This window comes from Cervus canadensis, chromosome 9, assembly GCF_019320065.1.
Source record: "Cervus canadensis isolate Bull #8, Minnesota chromosome 9, ASM1932006v1, whole genome shotgun sequence".
NCBI classification, from domain to species: domain Eukaryota; kingdom Metazoa; phylum Chordata; class Mammalia; order Artiodactyla; family Cervidae; genus Cervus; species Cervus canadensis.
The window spans coordinates 14,167,617-14,188,814 of record NC_057394.1 but is presented as its reverse complement, the minus strand read 5'-3'; the positions used below and the strand labels follow the sequence as shown (position 1 = coordinate 14,188,814).

General features: G+C 39.9%; 1 protein-coding gene across 4 annotated transcripts in view; it reads right to left on the bottom strand.

Annotated features, from left to right (window-relative positions):
* LOC122447477 (ATP-binding cassette sub-family C member 4-like) overlaps window positions 1–21,198 on the bottom strand; it is a 1,659,665-nt gene that overhangs the window by 1,518,720 nt on the left and 119,747 nt on the right. Inside the window, exons 22-26 of one of the 4 annotated variants that reach the window (XM_043478125.1) lie at window positions 18,902–19,021; window positions 17,651–17,761; window positions 16,636–16,736; window positions 15,538–15,729; window positions 10,590–10,671 (exon numbers count right to left, since the gene is read on the bottom strand). The exons of 1 other annotated variant lie outside the window; for it this stretch is intronic. In XM_043478125.1, coding sequence (XP_043334060.1) covers window positions 10,615–10,671; window positions 15,538–15,729; window positions 16,636–16,736; window positions 17,651–17,761; window positions 18,902–19,021 — 581 coding nt within the window. In that variant the 3' untranslated portion in view covers window positions 10,590–10,614. Of the gene's footprint in view, window positions 1–10,589; window positions 10,672–15,537; window positions 15,730–16,635; window positions 16,737–17,646; window positions 17,762–18,901; window positions 19,022–21,198 lie in introns of those variants that run through there. 2 more of the 4 variants (XM_043478126.1, XR_006271252.1) reach the window with 2 other exon arrangements.

Genomic DNA, 21,198 nt, shown 5'->3' with positions numbered 1-21,198 from the left:
TCTTCAACAAATGCTAAAGGATCTTCTCTAGACAGGAAACACAGAAAGGTTGTATGAACGTGAACCCAAAACAACAAAGCAAATGGCAACGGGACAATTCTTATCAATAATTACCTTAAATGTAAATGGGTTGAATGCCCCAACCAAAAGACAAAGACTGGCTGAATGGATACAAAAGCAAGACCCCTATACATGCTGTATACAAGAGACCCACCTCAAAATAAGGGATATATACAGACTGAAAGTGAAGGGCTGGAAAAAAATATTTCACACAAACGGAGACCAAAATAAAGCAGGAGTTGCAATACTCACATCAGATAAAATAGACTTTAAAATAAAGGCTGTGAAAAGAGACAAAGAAGGACACTACATAATGATCAAAGGATCAATCCAAGAAGAAGATATAGCAATTATAAATATGTATGCACCCAACATAGGAGCACCGCAAATGTAAGGCAAATGCTAACAGGAATGACAGGGGAAATTAACAATAACACAATAATAGTGGGAGACTTAAATACCCCACTTACATCTATGGATAGATCAACTAAACAGAAAATTAACAAGGAAACACAAACTTTAAATGACACAATGGTCCAGCTAGACCTAATTGATATCTATAGGACATTTCACCCCAAAACAATCAATTTCACCTTTTTCTCAAGTGCACACAGAACGTTCTCCAGAATAGATCACATTCTGGGCCATAAATCTAGCCTTGGTAAATTCAAAAAAATTGAAATCATTCCAGTCATCTTTTCTGACCATAATGCAGTAAGATTAGATCTCCATTACAGGAAGAAAAAAAAAGAAACTATTAAAAATTCCAACATATGGAGGCTAAATAACACGCTTCTGAATAACCAACAAATCAGAAAAAATCAAAAAAGGAATCAAAATATGCATAGAAACGAATGAAAATGAAAACACAACAAACCAAAACCTATGGGACATTGTAAAAGCAGTGCTAAGGGGAAGGTTCATAGCACTACAGGCTTACCTCAAGAAACAAGAAAAAAGTCAAATGAATAACCTAACTCTACACCTAAACCAACTAGAGAAGGAAGAAATGAAGAACCCCAGGGTTAGCAGAAGGAAAGAAATCTTAAAAATTACGGCAGAAATAAATGCAAAAGAAACTAAAGAGACCATAGCAAAAATCAACAAAGCTAAAAGCTGGTTTTTTGAAAAGGTAAATATAATTGACAAACCGTTAGCCAGACTCATCAAGAAACAAAGGGAGAAGAACCAAATCAACAAAATTAGAAATGAAAATGGAGAGATCGCAACAGACAACTCTGAAATACAAAGGATCATAAGAGACTACTACCAGCAGCTCTATGCCAATAAAATGGACAACTTGGAAGAAATGGACAAATTCTTAGAAAAGTATAACTTTCCAAACAGAACCAAGAAAAAATAGAAGATCTTAACAGACACATCACAGGCATGAAGATCGAAACTGTAATCAGAAATCTTCCAGCAAACAAAAGCCCAGGACCAGATGGTTTCACAGCTGAATTCTACCAAAAATTTAGAGAAGAGCTAACACCTATCTTACTCAAACTCTTGGGTCTGGTATTCCCATCTCTTTCAGAATTTTCCACAGTTTGTTGTGATCCACACACTCAAAGGCTTTGGCATAGTCAATAAAGCAGAAATAGATGTTTTTCTGGAACTCTCTTGCTTTTTTGATGATCCAGCAGATGTTGGCAATTTGATCTCTGGTTCCTCTGCCTTTTCTAAAACCAGTTTGAACATCTGGAAGTTCCCGGTTCATGTATTGCTGAAGCCTGGCTTAGAGAATTTTGAGCATTACTTTACTAGCATGTGAGATGAGTGCAATTGTGCGGTAGTTTGAGCATTCTTTGGCATTGCCTTTCTTTGATATTGAAAAAAAAAAAAATATATATATATATATATATATACATATATATGTGATGAAATACTACTCAGCCATAAAACATGAAATAATGCCATTTTCAGCAACATTGATGGACCTAGAGACTACCATAATAGGTGAAATAAGTCAAAAAGACAAACATCATATGATGTCACTTATATGTGGAATTTAAAATATGACAAAAATGAACTTATCTACAAAACAGAAATAGACTCATAGCCAGAGAGAACAGACTTATGGTTGCCACAGGAATGGAGTGGTTGGGGAGGGATGAACTGAGAGTCTGGGATTCACAGATTGAAATTTTATGTACACAGTGTATAGACAACAATGTCCTACTGTATAGCACAGGGAAGTATATTTAATATCCTGTAATAAATCATCATATCCAGAAAAACATCTACTTCTGCTTTATTGATTACACCAAAGCCTTTTGACTGTATGGATCACAACAAACTGTGGAAAATTCTTCAAGAGATGGGAATACCAGACCACCTTGCTTGCCTTCTGAGAAATTTATGCGCATGTCCAGAAGCAACAGTTAGAACTGGACATGGAAAAAAAAGACTGGTTCTAAATCAGGAAAGGAGTATGTCAAGGCTGTATATTGTCACCCTGCTTATTTAACTTATATGCAGAGTACATCATGCAAAATGCAGGGCTGGATGAAGCACAAGCTGGAATCAAGATTGCCAGGAGAAATATCAATCACCTCAGATAAGCAGATGATACCACCCTTATGGCAGAAAGTGAAGAGGAACTAAAGAACCTCTTGATGAAAGTGAAAGAGGAGAGTGACAAAGTTGGCTTAAAACTCAACATTCAGAAAACTAAGATCATGACATTCGGTCCTATCACTTCATGGCAAATATATGGGGAAACAATGGAAACAGTGGCAGACTTTATCTTTTTGGGCTCCAAAATCACTGCATATGGTGACTGCACCCATGAAATTAAAAGGTGCTTGCTCCTTGGAAGAAAAGTTATGACCGACCTAGAGAGCATATTAAAATGCAGAGACAGTGCTTTGCCAACAATGGTCTGTATAGTCAAAGCTATGGTTTCTCCAGTAGTCATGTATGGATGTGAGAGTTGGACTATAAAGAAAGCTGAGCACCGAAGAATTGATGCTTTTGAACTGTGGTGTTGGAGAAGACTCTTGAGAGTCCCTTGGACTGCAAACAGATCCAACCAGTCCATCCTAAAGGAAATCAAACCTGAATATTCATTGGAAGAACTGATGCTGAAGCTGAAACTCCAATACTTTGGCCACCTGATGTAAAGATCTGACTCATTGGAAAAGGCCCTAATGCTGGGAAATTTTGAAGGCAGGAAGAGAAGGGATGACAGAAGATGAGATGGGTGGATGGCATCACCGACTCCATGGATATGAGTTTGAGCGATCTCCGGGAGTTGGTGATGAACAGGGAAGGCCTGGCATGCAGCAATCCATAGGGTTGCAAAGAGTTGGACATGACTAAGTGACTGAACTGAAAACTGAAATAAATCATAATGGAAAAGAATATGAAAAAGTATATATATGTATATACATATATAGATATATCAACTAAATCAACTGAATCACTTTGCTATACACCAGAAACTAACACAACATTGTACATCAACTATATTTCCATATAAAATAATTTTTAAAAATCTGGTATGTGATGAGAATATCTATTGAAAATACCTGCTGTTAAAAACATGCTTTATTGGGGGCAAAAGAATAAAAATTTTCATCCAATGTAAAAACAAACAAAAATCAAATTAAAATCAATCAAACTTAGATGCCTTATAAAAGAACATGTGAGAATGCTCTGATGTGCATACCTGTAATATGATTGACATTTTCTTCCTTAAATTGTGAAGTCCAATATCTCCTACCCAACAATAATCAACCCAAATAAAGCCTTCAGGTTCTGACAATCGAAAAACTGAAGAAAAAAGAGAACTTTTTCCAGCTCCTGTTCTTCCCACAATGCCAACCTGTAATGAGATCCAGAAAGGATTAAGAATTAACAACATACAACAAACCTAGAAGAAACCCTGCCAGTTGAGGAAGAATTTTTAAAGTTCTATGTAGAATGTTGTCTAAACATTTCTCAGTCATGGCAACTGTTGAAATTTGGGGCCAGATAATTCATTATTGGGGGATAATTAATTATAGTTGGTTTTGTCTGGATATATGCCCAATATCCTGCATATTGTAGGGTTTTCAGTAGTATCTTAGAGTCTAACCACTAGAAACCAGAAACACTCCCCACATTATGGAAATCAAAAATGTCAGACATTGACAAATGTCCCCTAGTTGAGACCCCATGGTTCAAATAAGAGTTAAAAATAACAGAATTGATCGATAGGCAGTGAAAAGCCAGCAGTCTCCTAAGTGAGCCATAAAAATTAAGTTTAAATTATCTTTATTCCTAATGTTGGAGTATTTCTACTCCGAGAATTATGAGAATACTATGAGAATATACTACTATGAGAATTATGTGGATAATTTTACAGCAATGTCAACAAGGCAGAAGCGTTATACACAAAATAACTGTTCATTTTCTGAGGGCTCTATTATTCGAGAGGAATTTTTTTGGTAGAAAAACTAAGTCACTTACTAACATTAAATATCTTAATTATTCTCTGTCCTTGAAGGAAACATCTTGCAATTGTAAAACGCAGGTCTCACTGTCTTAATGGGCAGCAGCCAATAGGCAAAATTCACATAATGAGATTAACAATATAATTAACATTTGCTATTTATATGGAACCTTTCATCTCAGCACTTCAAAAGCGATTTTAAAAACCAGTTGATACAATCACATCTTAGAAAGACAAATGTGACATATCAGTCTATTTATTCAAACCAAAACAAAGAGAAATTAAGTGTGCTAACAGTATATTCAAAGATCAACATAAAGCATAGACAGGAGCCTGGCAGGCTACGGTCCATGAGGTTGAAGAGTTGGACAGACTAAGCAGGTATGAGTTAAGAAAGCAGGCAAAATCCTGCTGAAGGATGAAACTGTGTTGGGAAAGCTAGCTTTTAGCTAAATGCATTCAAACATGTATGCAGAAACTGACTTTTTTTTTTTTTAAAAACCAATGAGTTTGCCCAACTGATGATTCCTGGTGGAAGCTTCCCAAGAGATAATTTCATTTCTGGTTAAGAATCTGGAGTCAGTGAGGGATGTAAGACATGCTTTCAATCATTTGCAAATTAATTCAGTAAATTTAAAAAACTCAATCCTTTAAACAGAGAAGTCAGAGCTTTCTGAGGACAGATTATATGTTGGGATTGTCACATATAATCTGTAAAATCAATAATGACATTAAAAAAAGAATTTATCTTTATAGAAATTAAATATAAGAGTCAGACATGACTGAGGGACTAAAAAATACACACATAACAAAACAGACTTCAGTTGATTTATTTTGGTTGCCATTTTGTACCTTATGGTAAACTGTAATTTATGTAATTTAAATGGGTCATTTTCTGCATACAGGTAGGTTTTAATGTGTATATATGTGACTTATAGGTTCTGTGTAGAGGCAGACTTCTAAGATATTGTGGATTTGGTTCCAGACCACCTCAATAAAGTGAATATCACAAAATAAGGTGATAAAAATAAAAAATATTTTTCTTTCTCTGTGCATATAAAAGTTATACTATAAGATAGTTTACTAACTGTATAACAGCATTATGTCTAAAAAACAATGTATTGATGCATACCTTAATTTTCAAATACTTTATTGCTAAAAAGCACTAACCACCAGAGGGTTCAGCAGGCTGTAATAACAATGAAGACCATTGGTCACCATAAAAAAATATAATAATAATTAAAAAGTTTGAAATGTTGTGAGAATTACCAAAATGTGACAGAGACAGAGTGAGAAAATGCTGTAGGAAAAATGGCACCAGTGAACTTACTTGATACAGCTTTGGCACAAATGTTCAATTTGTAAAAATTGTAATATATGTGAAGCACAATAAAACCAGCTATGCCCGTATTTCCCAGTGTTCTGATGTATAAACTGACACAGCTCAGGACACAGGTGAGAACTGTGTCTGTGAGAATATATATTCCTATGCTATGAATATTCCTATGAACATATATACATATATATGTATATATATATATGTATATATATATATGTATATATATATATTCCTATCCTACCAGCTCCAATGAAACTGATTATGTGTTCAAACTGCAACATCTGTAGACTGTGTAAATGACTGAGATATGCAGGGCACTGAGAACTGCTCACGACCACAGGACTGTGAGCTTCAATCTCCAGTGAGGAAAACAAGAAAAACACAACTCAAAGAAAACACGGCTCTGGCTATTTCTACCATTCAGTCATCAACACTACAGGCTGAAAGTCTTTCATGGTCACCGATGGGTTTTACCAATTGCCTATGGAGATCACCATATCAGCAAGTTTGCATTCCTAACACAAAATTCACAACAAAAATCTTATTTTAGCAGCTTTGTGAATGCCTGTTTTTCCAAGAGGGTCAGGGTTGGTCTCTGATTGAGTCAGGAAGGGACCTAGGACCCTTTGCTGCAGTGCTTATACCTGGACAAACATCTCCTCAAACAACAAAATACAAAGAAACTGTAAGAGACTAATAACTGTGTATGTGTATTAGTTGCTCAGTTGTGTCAGACTTTCTGTGACCCCACCCACAGACCACCAGGTTCCTCAGGCCATGGAATTCTCCAGGCAAGAATACTGGAGTGGTTGCCATGCCTTTCTCCAGGGGATCTTTCTGACCCACGGATCAAATCCGCATTTCCTGTATCTCTTGCATTATAGGCAGATTCTTTACTGCTGAGCCACCAGAGAAGCCATAACATCCCTTATACGGGGAATCTAAACAGACGTGATAGAAGTCAATGTATTTACAAGACAGAAGCAGACTCACAGACTTAGAGAAGAAATTTACGGTTGCCCAAAGGAAGGCTGTGGGGAAGGGATAGCTAGGGAGTTTGGGATCTACATGTACACATCGCTATATTTAAAATGGATAACCAAAAAGGACCTACTGTGTAGCAAAGGGGTCTCTGCTCAATGTTATGTGGCAGCTTGGATGGGAGTGGGGTTTGGGGGAGAATGGATATATGTATATGTATGGCTGAGTTGCTTTGTTGTTCACCTGAAACTATCACATTGTTAATCAGCTATACTCCAATACAAAATAAACAGTTTTAGAAAAACATCTTTCCTTAATCGTAATCAGTGTAAATGAATCTGAAAAGTCAATAAATACTAGCCATCACCCCAGCACTCTGATAAAACCATTTGTAAGATGCTGATGTGTTTTCTTTCTAGATTTGAACGTGTGTTCTTTTTTTCCTTTGTTATTTCTGTGTTGTTGTTTAGTCAACTAAGCCATATCTGATTCTCTGTGACCCCAATGACTGTAGTCTACCAGACTCCTCTCTCCATGGGATTTCTCAGGCAAGAATACTGGAGTGGGTTGCCATTTTCTCCTCCAGTGGATCTTCCTGACTCAGGGATCGAATTCACTTGTCCCGCTTGGCAGGCTGATTCTTTACCACTGAGCCACCAAGGAAGCCCTTATTTCTATATATGTGTTCTTAAAGATAAAAGTTCATATATTTAATCAAAATGGAATTAATATGAACATATTGTTGTAATTTGTTTTTAATATTTCAAAAAAATATCTTAATGGCTATATAATATTATAGTACATGTGATCATTTACTTAACAAATCACCTATTGTTGGATATTTAAGGTGGTCTCCAATATTTTGCAGTTATAAATAACTGGCTATATATTCCTGAAGCTAAATCTTTCTAAACAACCTTAATTATTTCCTGAATATAAACTCTCAGATGGGGAATTGCTGAGAACTAGGTATGAACATTTTTTGAGAAGGCTGTTAAGTACTGCCAGCCTACCTCTCAGAAATACGATACCATTTTCTACTCCTACTAATTTCCTTGCACATTCACAAACTCGTGTGTTATAACTTTGTTTTAATCAACATCAGTTTGATCCCAAAAGGTAGAATCAGTTTCCCATGACATCTTGCTGGAGGTAAAATAGCTACTGGCTCTCTGCCTCCCACATCTGCCTACTCTGGTCCATGTGCACTCACTTCTCAGACTAAACTCCCAAAGGCCAGCTTTATGCCTGACATGTGCCCCAGGAAGTCACCTGTACAAAACTGTACTCACAAACCTCTCCATCCTCCACCTCCACAAGTCAGCTCCTTGGGCTTTCTGGGTAGCTGTGAGGCTTGAATGTGAATCTGTGTGTTAAACACTGGGTGGTTCTTTTCCCTGAATGCTCTGCAGATGCCTAACTCTTCATTCACTGTTTCAGGGCATCATGACTTTGCTAAGGTTGGTCCCACCTCCTGGAATGACTTTCACAAATGTTTCCACCTACTGAAATCCTAGCAAGTCACTAAGTGTATTTCACATGCCTAATTTCTCAGAAATACTCTACGTGTTCCCTTAAGTGGACTTCTCTCAACCCTAATGGATGTTATATCATCTTTTCTAAACTCCTATAAAAATTACAATTGCTTTCTATATTACAAAGCTGATACAGGCATTTTCTTATTTCAAGTGAACTGTGTGTGCTAAAAGCTGGATCTGTATTGAATTTGCCCTTGTATTATTTGTATTACCTGTGCTATCCTGAGACAGAGACTTTCATAGGGAGCTGAGGTTTTTAACTCAGACTGAAGAAATTTATGGGTAATCTATTACTATATTATTTAGGTATAGGATAAGCTGGACAGAGAAGTAGATATGGCAGATGGATCCCATAGTCATAAATATGATTGCAAATGGCCAACCCCTTATTTTCACAGGACAGACAACAATTTATGCAGAATAAGAAGTTACGGTCATTTGTGCTGTGTGCTAAGCTGCTTCAGTTGTGTCTGACTCTGAGACCCTATGGACTGAAGCACTTTGGGCTCCTCTGTCCATGGGATTCTCCAGGCAAGAATACTGGAGTGGGTTGCCATGCCCTTCTTCAGGGGATCTGCCCCATCCAGGGATGTAACCCTTCTAACCCTGGTCTCTTATGTCTCCTACATTGGCAAGTGGGTTTTCTACCACTGGCGCCACCTGGGAAGCCCCTAAGGTCATTTTAGATCCTACAAAAATGACAACCGTCTATCTTTGCCCAAGTATAACTCTCTTTGCCCAAATAACTATCTTTTAAGTATTTACAGTGTGCTGATCTTCATGCTGGGTGTTTAATATGTCTTATTTTATTTAAGCTGCAGAACAAAACTAGATGTTAAGTCCCATCACTTCCATTTTGCAAATGAGGAGATCTGGGCTTACAAGATTAATTCGTCTGCCTGAAATAGCAGAGCCATAAGTCAGCATGGGACTCAAATCCATGTGTGTCAGCCTCTTTTTCATTTTGCTGATGGTCTCCTTATCTCCTTGATGGACTGACACCTTATTATGCCCCTCTGTGTAGCTGAAACAGAAAGTGGGGAGAGGTGTGTTGTTGTTCAATCACTAAGTCGTGTCCGACTCTGCTACCCCATGGACTGCAGCACACCAGACTTCCCTGTCCTTCACTGTCTCCCAGAGTTTGCTCAAACTCATGTTCATTGACTCGATGATGCCATCTAATCATGTCATCCTCTGTCACTCCATTCTCCTCTTGCCCTCAATCTTTCCCAGCATCTACAGTCTTTTCCAAGGAGTTGGTTCTTTGCACCAGGTGGCCAAAGTGTTGGAGCTTCAGCATCAGTCTTTGCAATGAATACTCAGGGTTAATTTCCTTTAGGATTGACTGGTTTCATCTCCTTGCTGTCCAATAAACTCTTAAGAGTATTCTCTAGCACCACAGTTTGAAAGTATCAATTCTTTGGTGCTCAGCCTTCTTTATGTAGTTGCAGTTAAAGGAACAGGCCTACCATAGAAATCCTAATGCCAGAGAGTTAAAGCATGATGTGGATATGGATGGAGAAAATGTGGTGAGTGGGACAAGATAGCCAACATCACAGAGAAGAAAAGGGTACTTGAGGTCAGGTGGGCTGGCTGTCAGCAGGAAGAACCAGCACCCACAGCTGGGCTGGGAGAGAAACCTGCAGCTAAGTGGGACAATGGTTCCTGGGAAATGGGCCAAACATACCTAGTGCCCTACTTGGAACAGCAAGTCTCATTCTTGATACCATCAGGTGGTTAAAGAGCCACACATACACTGCTACACTGGGCTCTCTGACTTCAGGTCCAGGAAGGGCTGAGCCTGTGGGAAATCCCTCCAGTCCCTGAAGGAGTCTGGTGCAGGGAAGGTGGGTATAGGATGAAAACTGCCCGTGATGAAGACAGACTCCACTGGAAAAGATGCAAATAAATGCATTGAAATAACACAGAGTTGAATTATAATGTAAAGGCATGATTCCTAGAATATAAAAGTAAATAAATATGAAGGGTAAGTGGCACAGAACATTCTACAGCCTCCTGATCAGACACAGCAGGTGTTTGGGTGATTCACGAGCTCAATTTCAAACTGTCAAAGTACAGTTCTTGGAAATCATAAGTTATCACTCATCAAAAATTGCCCATGGGAGAGAAAGGACTTTATTGGAAGATCTTGTTCAAATGTGATGTTGAGTCAAGAGGTCTGGGTGAGCCTGAGACTCTGCATTTCTAAGAAGTTCCAGGTGATTCAGGTGCTGCTGGCCCTGACACCACCATCTGAGTCACAAGGAATGAAGAAGCCAGCAGAGCAACTGGGACAACTGTTGTGCAAGGAGGGGCTGCTGAGAAAATATTATGTTAAAAACAGAGAAAATGTAGGAAAGCAATATTTTGCACATTATAGCAAGGTATAGTAAGCATCTGTAAAAATGTATTATCCAAGTAATAGCTCTGAGAAAGAAAAGAAAATAACAAATCAAAATCAATCCACCTCGAGATCTGGAAAATGTTTTAAAATGACCCAGTACTCTCTAAAATGATAAAATCTAGCACAAAATCACTTAAATGAAAAACTCAGCCTGTGTTTGGAATCTAACCAGGAAACCTAGGGTTCTATTTACCTCATTTTGGGTCTTTACTTTTACTAGCTATTTCTTCCACGAATTAGAAACCTCTATGGTGCCTACTCTTTCCTGTTGACTCTAATTTCCAGGAATCGGGACAGCAGAGGACATGATGTAAAGAGAACAGAGCCCCACTTCTGCTAGGTGGGCTCACTCCCATGTCCCCCAAAGCAGCCTCTCAATCAAATCCAACATCAAAGAGGTGTCCTGGAATGTCAGGGGCTGGAACAGGTGAGCAGGAGAGGAAACCTGGGATGTACACAAGTGGAGTGAAATCACTTCATTTCACTGGGTAGTGAAACACACTGCCCAGGTATCATCTACAAACACAGAAATGAAGCTAACGATGATACTGAGAGTTGACCAAGACACAGATCAAAAGTCAAGTTACTGCAATTATTAATTCAGTCTTCAAACTCAATCTTCCCTCACATACTTTAGAACCTCACATAACCCTAGAATTTGGAGATTTTAAGATAAAAGAATATAAATCTATTATGGTCTTAAGTTGTACTACAGAGTTTCTTAGATATTCATAATTTTGGTTTGGGAGAAATTTAAGATCAGTACAAATTAACAGAATTATGTTTACAACAGGAAATCTGATGGACACATTGTCTCCGAGTAAGCAAATGTCATCTACAGTGTTCTCAGGGACAGGATTTCATAAAAAGTGTAGCTAACGTAAATAATGCTTTCCTGCCATAGGAATCCTCATCTTCCTCCTGACTTATGATGAAAATGGAAACAATCTGGAGGAAGTTTTTGCCCTGTAATTAACTGAAGCTTCTCTCTGGGTATCTATCACTTGAGCATTAAGTTGAATATTCTTTCATGTTAAAAGGATGCATGCGTGCTCGGTCACTAAGTCATGTCCAGCTTTTTGTGACCCCATTGACTGTAGCCCACCAGGCTCCTCTGTCCACGGAATTTTCCAGGCAAGAATACTGGAACAGGTTGTCATTTTCTTCTCCAGAGGATCTTCCCCACCCAGGGGTTGAACCCACATCTGCTGCATTGCAGGCAGATTCTTTACCACTGAGCTACCTGAGAAACGTGTGTGTGTTGGTTACTGGCTGCTCAGACCTGTGTGTTACTCACTCACTCTCCTAGCCAGCAGTCCCTCAGTACTCTCACTGTGCCCTGCAGAATGCCACTTCCTGGGGAACAGAGATGAAAACAAGATGTTATCTGATCTTAAAAAGCCTCAGGGTTCTATGAGATACAGATGAAAATTACAAAGCATGCCACAGATGATACCTTTTATTTTAATTCTGGTAAAACATGTAACATAAAATTTACCAGCTTAACAATTTCTATTTCAAATCCTAAAAGAGGATGCTGTGAAAGTGCTGCACTCAATATGCCAGCAAATTTGGAAAACTCAGCAGTGGCCACAGGACTGGGAAAGGTCAGTTTTCATTCCAATTCCAAAGAAAGGCAATGCCAAAGAATGTTCAAACTACTGCACAACTGCACTCATCTCACATGCTAGCAAAGTAATGCTCAAAATTCCCCAAGCTAGGCTTCAACAGTACATGAACCGAGAACTTCCAGATGTTCAAGCTGGATTTAAAAAAGGCAGAGGAACCAGAGATCACATTGTCAACATCCGTTGGATCAAAGAAAAAGCAAGAGTGTTTCAGAAAAACATCTACTTCTGCTTTACTGACTACACCAATATAAGTCAAGGCTGTATATTTTCACCCTGCTTATTTAACGTATATGCAGAGTATAACATGCAGAATTCCAGGCTGGATGAAATACAAGCTAGAATCAAGATTGCAGGAAGAACATATCAAAAACCTCAGATATGCAGATGACACCACCTTTATGGCAGAAAGAGAAGAGGAGCTAAAGAGCCTTTTGATGAAGGTGAAAGAGGGGTGTGAAAAAGCTGGCTTAAAACTCAACATTCAGAAAATGAACATCATGGCATCTGTTCCCATCACTTCATGACAAATAGATGGGGAAACAATGTAAACAGTGACAGACTTTATTTCGGCGGGGGGCTCCAAAATCACTGAAGATGGTGACTGCAGCCATGGAATTAAATATGCTTGCTCCTTGGAAAAAAAGCTATGACCAACCTAGACAGCATATTAAAAAGCAAAGACATTACTTTACCAACAAATGTCCATATAGTCAAAGCTATGGTTTTTCCAGTAGACATGTATGGATGTGAGTGTTGGACAATAAAGAAGGCTGAATGCCAGAGAATTGATGCTTCTGAGCTGTGGTATTGGAGAAGACTCTTGAAAGTCCCTTGGATTGCAAGGAGATCCAACCAGGAATCAGTCTGGAATGAACTCTAAAGGAAATCAGTCCTGAATATTCATTGGAAGGACTGATGCTGAAGCTGAAATTCCAATACTTTGGCCACATGATGTGAAGAACTGACTCATTTGAAAAGACCTCGATGCTGGGAAAGATTGAAGGCAGGAAGAGAAGGGGACGACAGCAGATGAGATGGCTGGATGGCATCACCGACTCAATGGACATGAGTTTGAGCAAGCTCTGGGAGTTGGTGATGGACAAGGAAGCCTGGTGTGCTACAGTTCATGGGGTCACGAAGAGTCAGACACGACCAAGTGACTGACCTGAATTGAACAATTTTTAAGAGGACAGCTTAGTGTTAAGTGCATTCACAGTTTTTTGCAACCAATCTCCAGAATATTTCCTGTCATGTAAAACTGAAATTCTGTACCCAAAAATCTCAGCTCCCCATCCTTTTTACTCCAGTCCCTGGCTACCAATATTCTACTGTCTGTCTTTATAAACTTGACTGCTCTAGGATTCTCATACATGGAATCATATAGTATTCAATCCTTTTGTTTCTGGCTTATTTCACTTAACATGATGTCCTCAAGGGTCACCTATAGATTATAATTTTCTTTCTTTTTAAGGCTGAATAATAGTATTTCATTGTAGGGATATACTATATTGTAAGGATTTGTTTATCCACTCATCTGATGATAGATATTAATACTTGGGATGCTTCCAACTTTTGGCTACTGTGAATAATACTGCTATGAACATAGGTATACCATATATGCTATCTTTAAAGAATATATATAATGCTGGTGAAAAATCAAGGATCTTACAGAAGCAGATACATTAGGATTAACTCAGAAGGTGCAGGGGCTTCCCTGGTGGCTCAGAAGGTAAAGAATCTGGCTGCGATGTGGGAGAAACGGGTTTGATTCCTGGATGGGAAAGATCCCCTGGACAAGCGAATGGCAACCCACTCCAATAATCTTGCCTGGAGAATTCCATGGACACACAGTCCATGGTGTCGCAAAGAGTCAGACATGACTGAGCAAGTAACAGTTTCACTCCGAAAATGAGATTTTTCACCAGCCTCATGACAGAAGGGAAGGGGCAGCATGTGCACACTGGGAGCTGGGAGGCCATGTTGCTTTGGGAGAATCTACACAGGAGCTGAGTGCAGAGGGGGTGGGAATGTTAGGACCCAAGGATGGCGAGGTAGGTGGAAGAGCTTCCTATGACTTTGTCTATTCAGGTTTAGTCTCTTCTTCAAGCATCTCTCCTAGTCTGAGTTGAGGGGCCCAAGCTGAGTGTGAAAGGAACATCACCAGCAGACACGGATGCTGGCAGGGCCAGGACACAAACCTCTCTATTGTCTCTCACATGGATCCTCCTCTGCTCCTTTTAGGTTGCTTTCACCAACTTTAAGCAAGTGTCTGGGCCCTGCCTCCATTGGGGGCTTTGGTTCCTCAGCCCTGATTGAGTACGATTCTGGGCTCTTCTCTGATGGCCACATAGTCCCTATTTGGAGTGGACCTTGGGCTGAACTATGGTTTGAGCACCATCTTACCCAGGCCAGTAAGGGTCAGATCTGTGCTAAAGAAAGAAGCAGCCTTGGAGTGAGAGCAGAGCAATGACAGCCAAGTGTGGGTGAGTGGAGGACAAGTCAGAAGGGCCAAGGGATAGAGGGGGAGGCTGCAACTGAAAGGTATCATGGGAGGAAGAGAAGAGTCCAGAAGTACAAAGAAGAAAAGATGGCTAGAAATGAGATATAGGAGAGTTAGGGACAGGGAGCCAGGGCTGACTTCTAAGACTCCTCATGAATAATCGGGTAAAATATACAGTATCTAGGCTCAGGTTAGGTTCCAACTCCAGGGCCCAGAGCCCTCCAACCATCATGAGGGAGCTCGCAACACAAAGAAATGTGGGGATGCCCCTTCCATGGTCAGTTTCCAAGAATGATGCACTTATCATGTCACTATATGACTTCGCAGGTGGCACTAGTGGTAAAGAACCTGCTTGCTAATGCGGGAGACTTAAGAGATGTGGGTTTGATCATTGGGTTGGGAAGGTCCCCTGGAGGAGAAAATGGAAACCTACTCCAGTATTCTTGCCTGGAGAATTCCACGGACAGAGCAGCCTGATGGGCTACAGTCCATGGGGTCGCAAAGACTCGGACACAACTGAAGCAACTTATTGACCGTGCATCCATGTGGAACAAAGAGTCCCCTGACACAGCAACAAGGAAGCCAAGAACAAATATGGTGCTAAATCTTTAGCTGGATTTTACAGAGACAACTGGGTTAAACAAACCTTTTTTGTTGCTTCAATGATTGCGGTCAGGTTCTTCAATACCAGAGGCCCATCTAAGGTATACCTGAAGTTAACAGAGTTAAACCTAATCCTTGCTTCATTACTCCAGGGAGGCGGGGGATGATCCTTGTATTCCCAGGGAGCTTCTTCCTCAAGGTCTAAATATTCCATCACTCTTTCTACTGAAATCATCTGAAAGACACATGACATCATGCGGGTCAGGACAGAGGGTCTCGTTTATAGGTGTTCAGAGATTATAAATGAGATGTTCTGCTTTTATATATAATTAGTTTAAAATATCTCACATCTTATCATTCCCAAAGGACAGAAATAGGAATTTGATGACACCTTTGATGATTTTGAAACTTATTCATCATCTCGTAACACTTTCATTTAGAATTTCATCCTTAAACATCATATTGAATCTAAAAGAATTACAGAACTGAATGATAAAGTTTTATTTACCTACTTTTCACATATGGATAAAAGAAAAAAGAGAGTTTTGTTAAAGAAAAGAATACTTATGGACACTAATCTGTAACGTGTGGCTACAGAAAGGCCATTCTGAGAAGTGGCTTATCCTACCAGAAAGAAGGAACACTAGCAAATTCAGATGTTCAACACATACAGGAATAAATGCTACAATGAAGTAGGTGTATCTATTAATTAAACAAACAAAAAAATTCTCAAAATACTGAATCATTTTACCAAGGATGAGGAATTATCCATTAAGAAACAAAAATAAACAAGTTTCTAAGAAATTAGCAAATATTCTCTCTAGAATTTCAGAACCTTCCCCCTACTTTCATTATACCTAAAGAGTATAATAATGAAGAGCCATTTATTTTACTTGAAGACAACTTACAATGAATATAAAACCTGCCGACATGACATACATTAGATTAAGGATAATATGTATAGGAAGGATAATATGTATATGTTTTATTTTACATTGACTTTAACCACATGGAGGAGGATATAAAAAACTGTTAGCTATGATGTAAAAATAACAGCTTTAATATTTTACATAAGAATTGCTTTTATGGCATTTATGGCAAGGAGACTTGAAAGGGCTAAGAAGGTTAAAATAAACATCACCAGGTTCTCAACTTCCATCCTTTGCCTGACGCACCACTGGAACATCCCTGTGAGTGTGAGGGCAAGAGACAGGACCAGGCCAACCTGCCCGGGAGTCAAAGCTAAATAAGAAAGAAGGAGAAAAGAGTCAGTCCTGTTGTTAACCCCTCACCTAGCTCCTTCTGTCACTTTATGAAGAAGACTCCTTTATAATATTTAAATCATTTGTATATAATGATAATATGACACGTACTTTTAGTATGTCTTGATTGAGACCATGATACAATGAAAAAAACACTTTGATTTCAAAAAGACTACAAAATGAGTTTATTAATCCCAACAGGATGGACACACTTGACAGCATTACAAAGATGAGGAACCATGTCATTATTCTCATTTTCTTCATTAGGGTTTCAAGAACCTTTGTGTAAATTTCACTTTCTACATTCAAGGGAGCTGGCATTGAAACCATGAAAAACAAGACAATGGGTTCTAAGAGCCAGTGCTTTCAACTCTAAACAGCTACTTTCATTGCTCCTTATTAAAGATTTTGATTCAGTGCCATTACTATGGAATAGAGATGGTGAATTCATGGCACAGATGCCAACACCTGCCCATCTGGTACCCACACAGCAGTGAGGAGATTGTTCTTTCCTACAGAGAAATTTCTCACCTCTGTGAATCAGGCCCCTGCAACTAAGAGATCCAAGTAGCCCTAAAGCTAACTGGACAAAAGCTTAATATAATAGTAAACTTGGTTTTCTCCTCCCAACATTACCTGGAATGTTCAGCAAGTCAGCTTGCTACATTTGCATAGACCTCAACCCATTCAAAGAAAGAGATAGAAAGGTCTCATCGAGACACAAATGATTTCATATAGACCACACAGTGGAATCCTATACTGCAAACACTAATTCATTAGAGTCAAACTCAAACAGTATATACTAGACAAGACAGCAAGAGCTTTATTTAATAAATGTAAATGAAACTATAAACTGTATTCATATTATAAGTAGTTACTCACATCTATACTTACCATCTGCAAGAATCAGGGACACAAAGGCAACAACAGTGACAAAGACGGCACAGATGACATCTAGATACACAGCGAGCCATCGGGACGTCGTCAAAAGCAGGAACCAAGCCTCTGCATTTGTGAACCGTAATAAGTATAATAAATCAGTAGAATAGCCATGTTAGCTGCTTCAAATGAGAATTTTGTTCAGTTGAGCAACAGAAGATTTTCACACAGGTAGGATAGCAGTTATACACCCAAGGAGCACAAAGAGTTCAGAAAGCTAGATTTTGACACGATACCATTTGACACACACAGAAATCAGTCCAGGGGCTCTGTGGGAAGCATTCACTGAAAAATTCAATCCACAGGTTATACACAGAAATTTCATCATGAGAAAAAAGATGGAAAAACAGTCTCATCAGTGCGTTTCCGGCAGTGTTGGGCCTCAACTTGAAGATCACCCTCTCACACGTTGACTATTCCCAGCTCTCTGATAGCAGGGGGCACAGCTCACACTGTTTCCAGCACCTTCTGCAATTCCTACAGGGCCCTGCACAGTGTTTACTCTTCAGAGCCAGTGTGTAAATAACCATCGGCTCACAGGACCTGCATGCGGCTTTTAAAATGCCATTTTATCTTCAAAATACAATACAGATTGAAGATACAGGCCAGGATTTTACAGACTTAGAGTAAATTCTGGAATTTCTACCTAGAACAAATCTTCACTGATATAAAGAATAATATACATGAAGAGAAGAGCAAATATGATGATCTGGAAATTATTTTCCTCAGTCAGGTTTGACATGCTCTGAAAAGAGAGCTGACAACTACAGCCTGGAGGCCAGAAATGGCCAGCACCTGGTTCCGTAAGTGGAGTTTTAGTGGATCACAGGCACGGCCATTTGCTGACATATTTATTACCCTGGCCATCCTTTGTGCTAAAACAGGAAACCTGAGAAGTTACAACAGACCCAGGACAGCACACAAGGCTGGCTCTTTGCTGACTCCTGCCCTAAGGAGACAGAAGACCACAGGGCATAGTGATGCAAGGACAATACAAGCCAGTCAGGGGAGCAAGCAGGGGGCGGAAGGGAAGAGAGGCACGCACAGAGGGGATGGTGAGAGGACGGGGTGGGGGAGGCGGGTGTGCAGAGGGAGCCGTGGGGCGGCACAAGAAAGTGCTGGCCAGCCAGACCACCTGAGAGGGAGGTCAGGCCTCGGGAGGCAGAACATCCCACCCTTAGAAATCATCTCCAGAAACTTATAGACCTGAGTGCAAGTCCTGGTGTGCATCAAACAGCTCCTGAAAACTCTGTTCAGCTTTGTACGCCCGAATGGTCCAGAGTCCCCGGAGAGAAGAGGCTAAGTGGGAAAACACCGGGCTCCGTGCTGGGGAAGCAGAGACAGACACACGACAGAGAAAGTCAGGGAGGCTGGAGGCGAGGAAACCACTGCCTCCCGGGCTCTGTGGTCACACACCCACCAAAGGGCACACCCGGGGCTTCCTGGAGGGCTGCCTGGGGGAGGAAGGATGAAGCCCCTTCAGAGAGGATCCTCCACAGTGACCCTCGAATTCCTGCTCACACCAACCTTCACTTTAACAACCTGGAAATGAAAGATTCTCTTTGAACCTTTTTTTTTTAACCACATTCAAATCACAGCTAAATTTAGATAAAGAAATTCTTTACTAGCTCATTCATCAAGGTCCTCCTCAGTATACACCCTTCCAAATTAAAAATATATATATATATGTATCTATCTATCTATATACATATATATGTATGGTTGAATTATGATATGTATCAGGTATACGGCATAGAGATGCAGTTATTTTTTTCTGATTATAATCCATTATAGGATGACTCAGAAGCTTAAGAACCCACCTGCAATGTAGGAGACATAGGAAATGTGGTTTTGATCCTTGGGTCGAAAAGATCCCCTAGAGGAGGAAGTGGCAACCCACTTCACTATTCTTGCCTAGAGAATCCCATGGACAGTGGAGTCTGGTGGGCTACAATCCATAGGGTTCAAAGAGCTAGCCATGACTAAGCGACTAAATATGAGTACAAGTGAGGCTAGAACTGTCCCTAGATAGGCTATTACAAGATATTGAGTAAAATGCCCTGCGCTGTACAGTACATTCATGCTCCTTACCTATTTGGTGCACAGCAGTGTGTACTTGTTGATTCCATATTCCTAATCTGTCGCTCCTTTCCTCTCTTTGCCCTATGGTAACTGTAAGTTTGCTTTCTGTCTCTGTCTCTGTTTCTGTTTTGTATATATATTCATTTATATTATTCTTTAGATTCTACATAGAAGAGATACCATATAGTATTTTTCTTACTTTCTTTACCAAGAATAACATCCCTCTATGTCCATCCATGTTGCTGCAAGTGGTAACATTTCATTCTTTTCCATGACTGAGTAATTACTAGTAATTTTTGAGTCAGTAGCATTTCAAAATTTAATTCCTCACTAGAGTCCTCACAACCCTGAATTTTGCTGAGCTCCCTGTGTGCTGTGTCCACCTCAGATGGGTAACCTAAGGTTGGGATAGAGTCGGTACATCCCCCACCCTGGACCAGAGCCAGACCCAGGACAGGGTGAGACGAGTAAGGGAGCGGACAGTCTGCCGTCTCCCCACCCGGGGGCTCTCCCCGCACCTGCGCCGGGAGCCTCTGTGCGGGTCACGGATCACCCGGTACTGCACCGCCCTTGTGCCCACAGGACGTGACAGAGGAGGGGTCTTTGAATGGTCCTGATGTCCGTTCGGGGAACCTGACGAATGTTTCTGTATCTGCCTGAGGTTGAATAAAGTCCATGGGAATCTGGTATGAGAACACTTAAAACAGCAGAGGCAAGGATCCATAGTCTGAATACACATGACGAACGTGCTAGCCTACTGCCAGCAATGCCTGTGGCAGACATTGCTAGTTGATCACAGAAGCCTTTCAGACAGAATTTGGATATGACTTCATCATTCAGGCACTGCTAAATGCAAAGAGTTGTTTAGGCCATTAAAAAGAATGAAATAATGTCATTTTCAGCCACATGGATAGACCGAGAGTGTCATTACTTACTGAATTAAGTATGTCACAGAGGAAGAAATATCATATGATATCCCTTATTTGTGGAATCTAAAAAAAATGAAATAAATGAACTTACTTACAAACAGAAAGAGACTCACAGACTGAGAAAATGAACTTATGGTTCCTGGGGGGAAGGATGGGAGGAAGGGATAGTTAGGGAGTTTGGCATAGACATGTACATACTGCTATATTTAAAACAAATAACCAACAAGGACCTATTTTGTACAGCACATGGAATGTTATGTGACAGCCTGGATGAGAGGGGAGTTTGGGGGAGAATGTATACAAATATATGTACGGCTGAGTCTCTTCACTGTTCACCTGAAACCATCACAACATTGCTTATTATTTGACTATCAGTTCTACCCCAATACAAAATTAAAAGTTTCAAAAATAAACAAAAAGAATTGGCTAGAGAAAGGCAACCAAATGCGATCCAGATTTTATGCACTGCTCTGTGACTGCTCTTATGCTCAC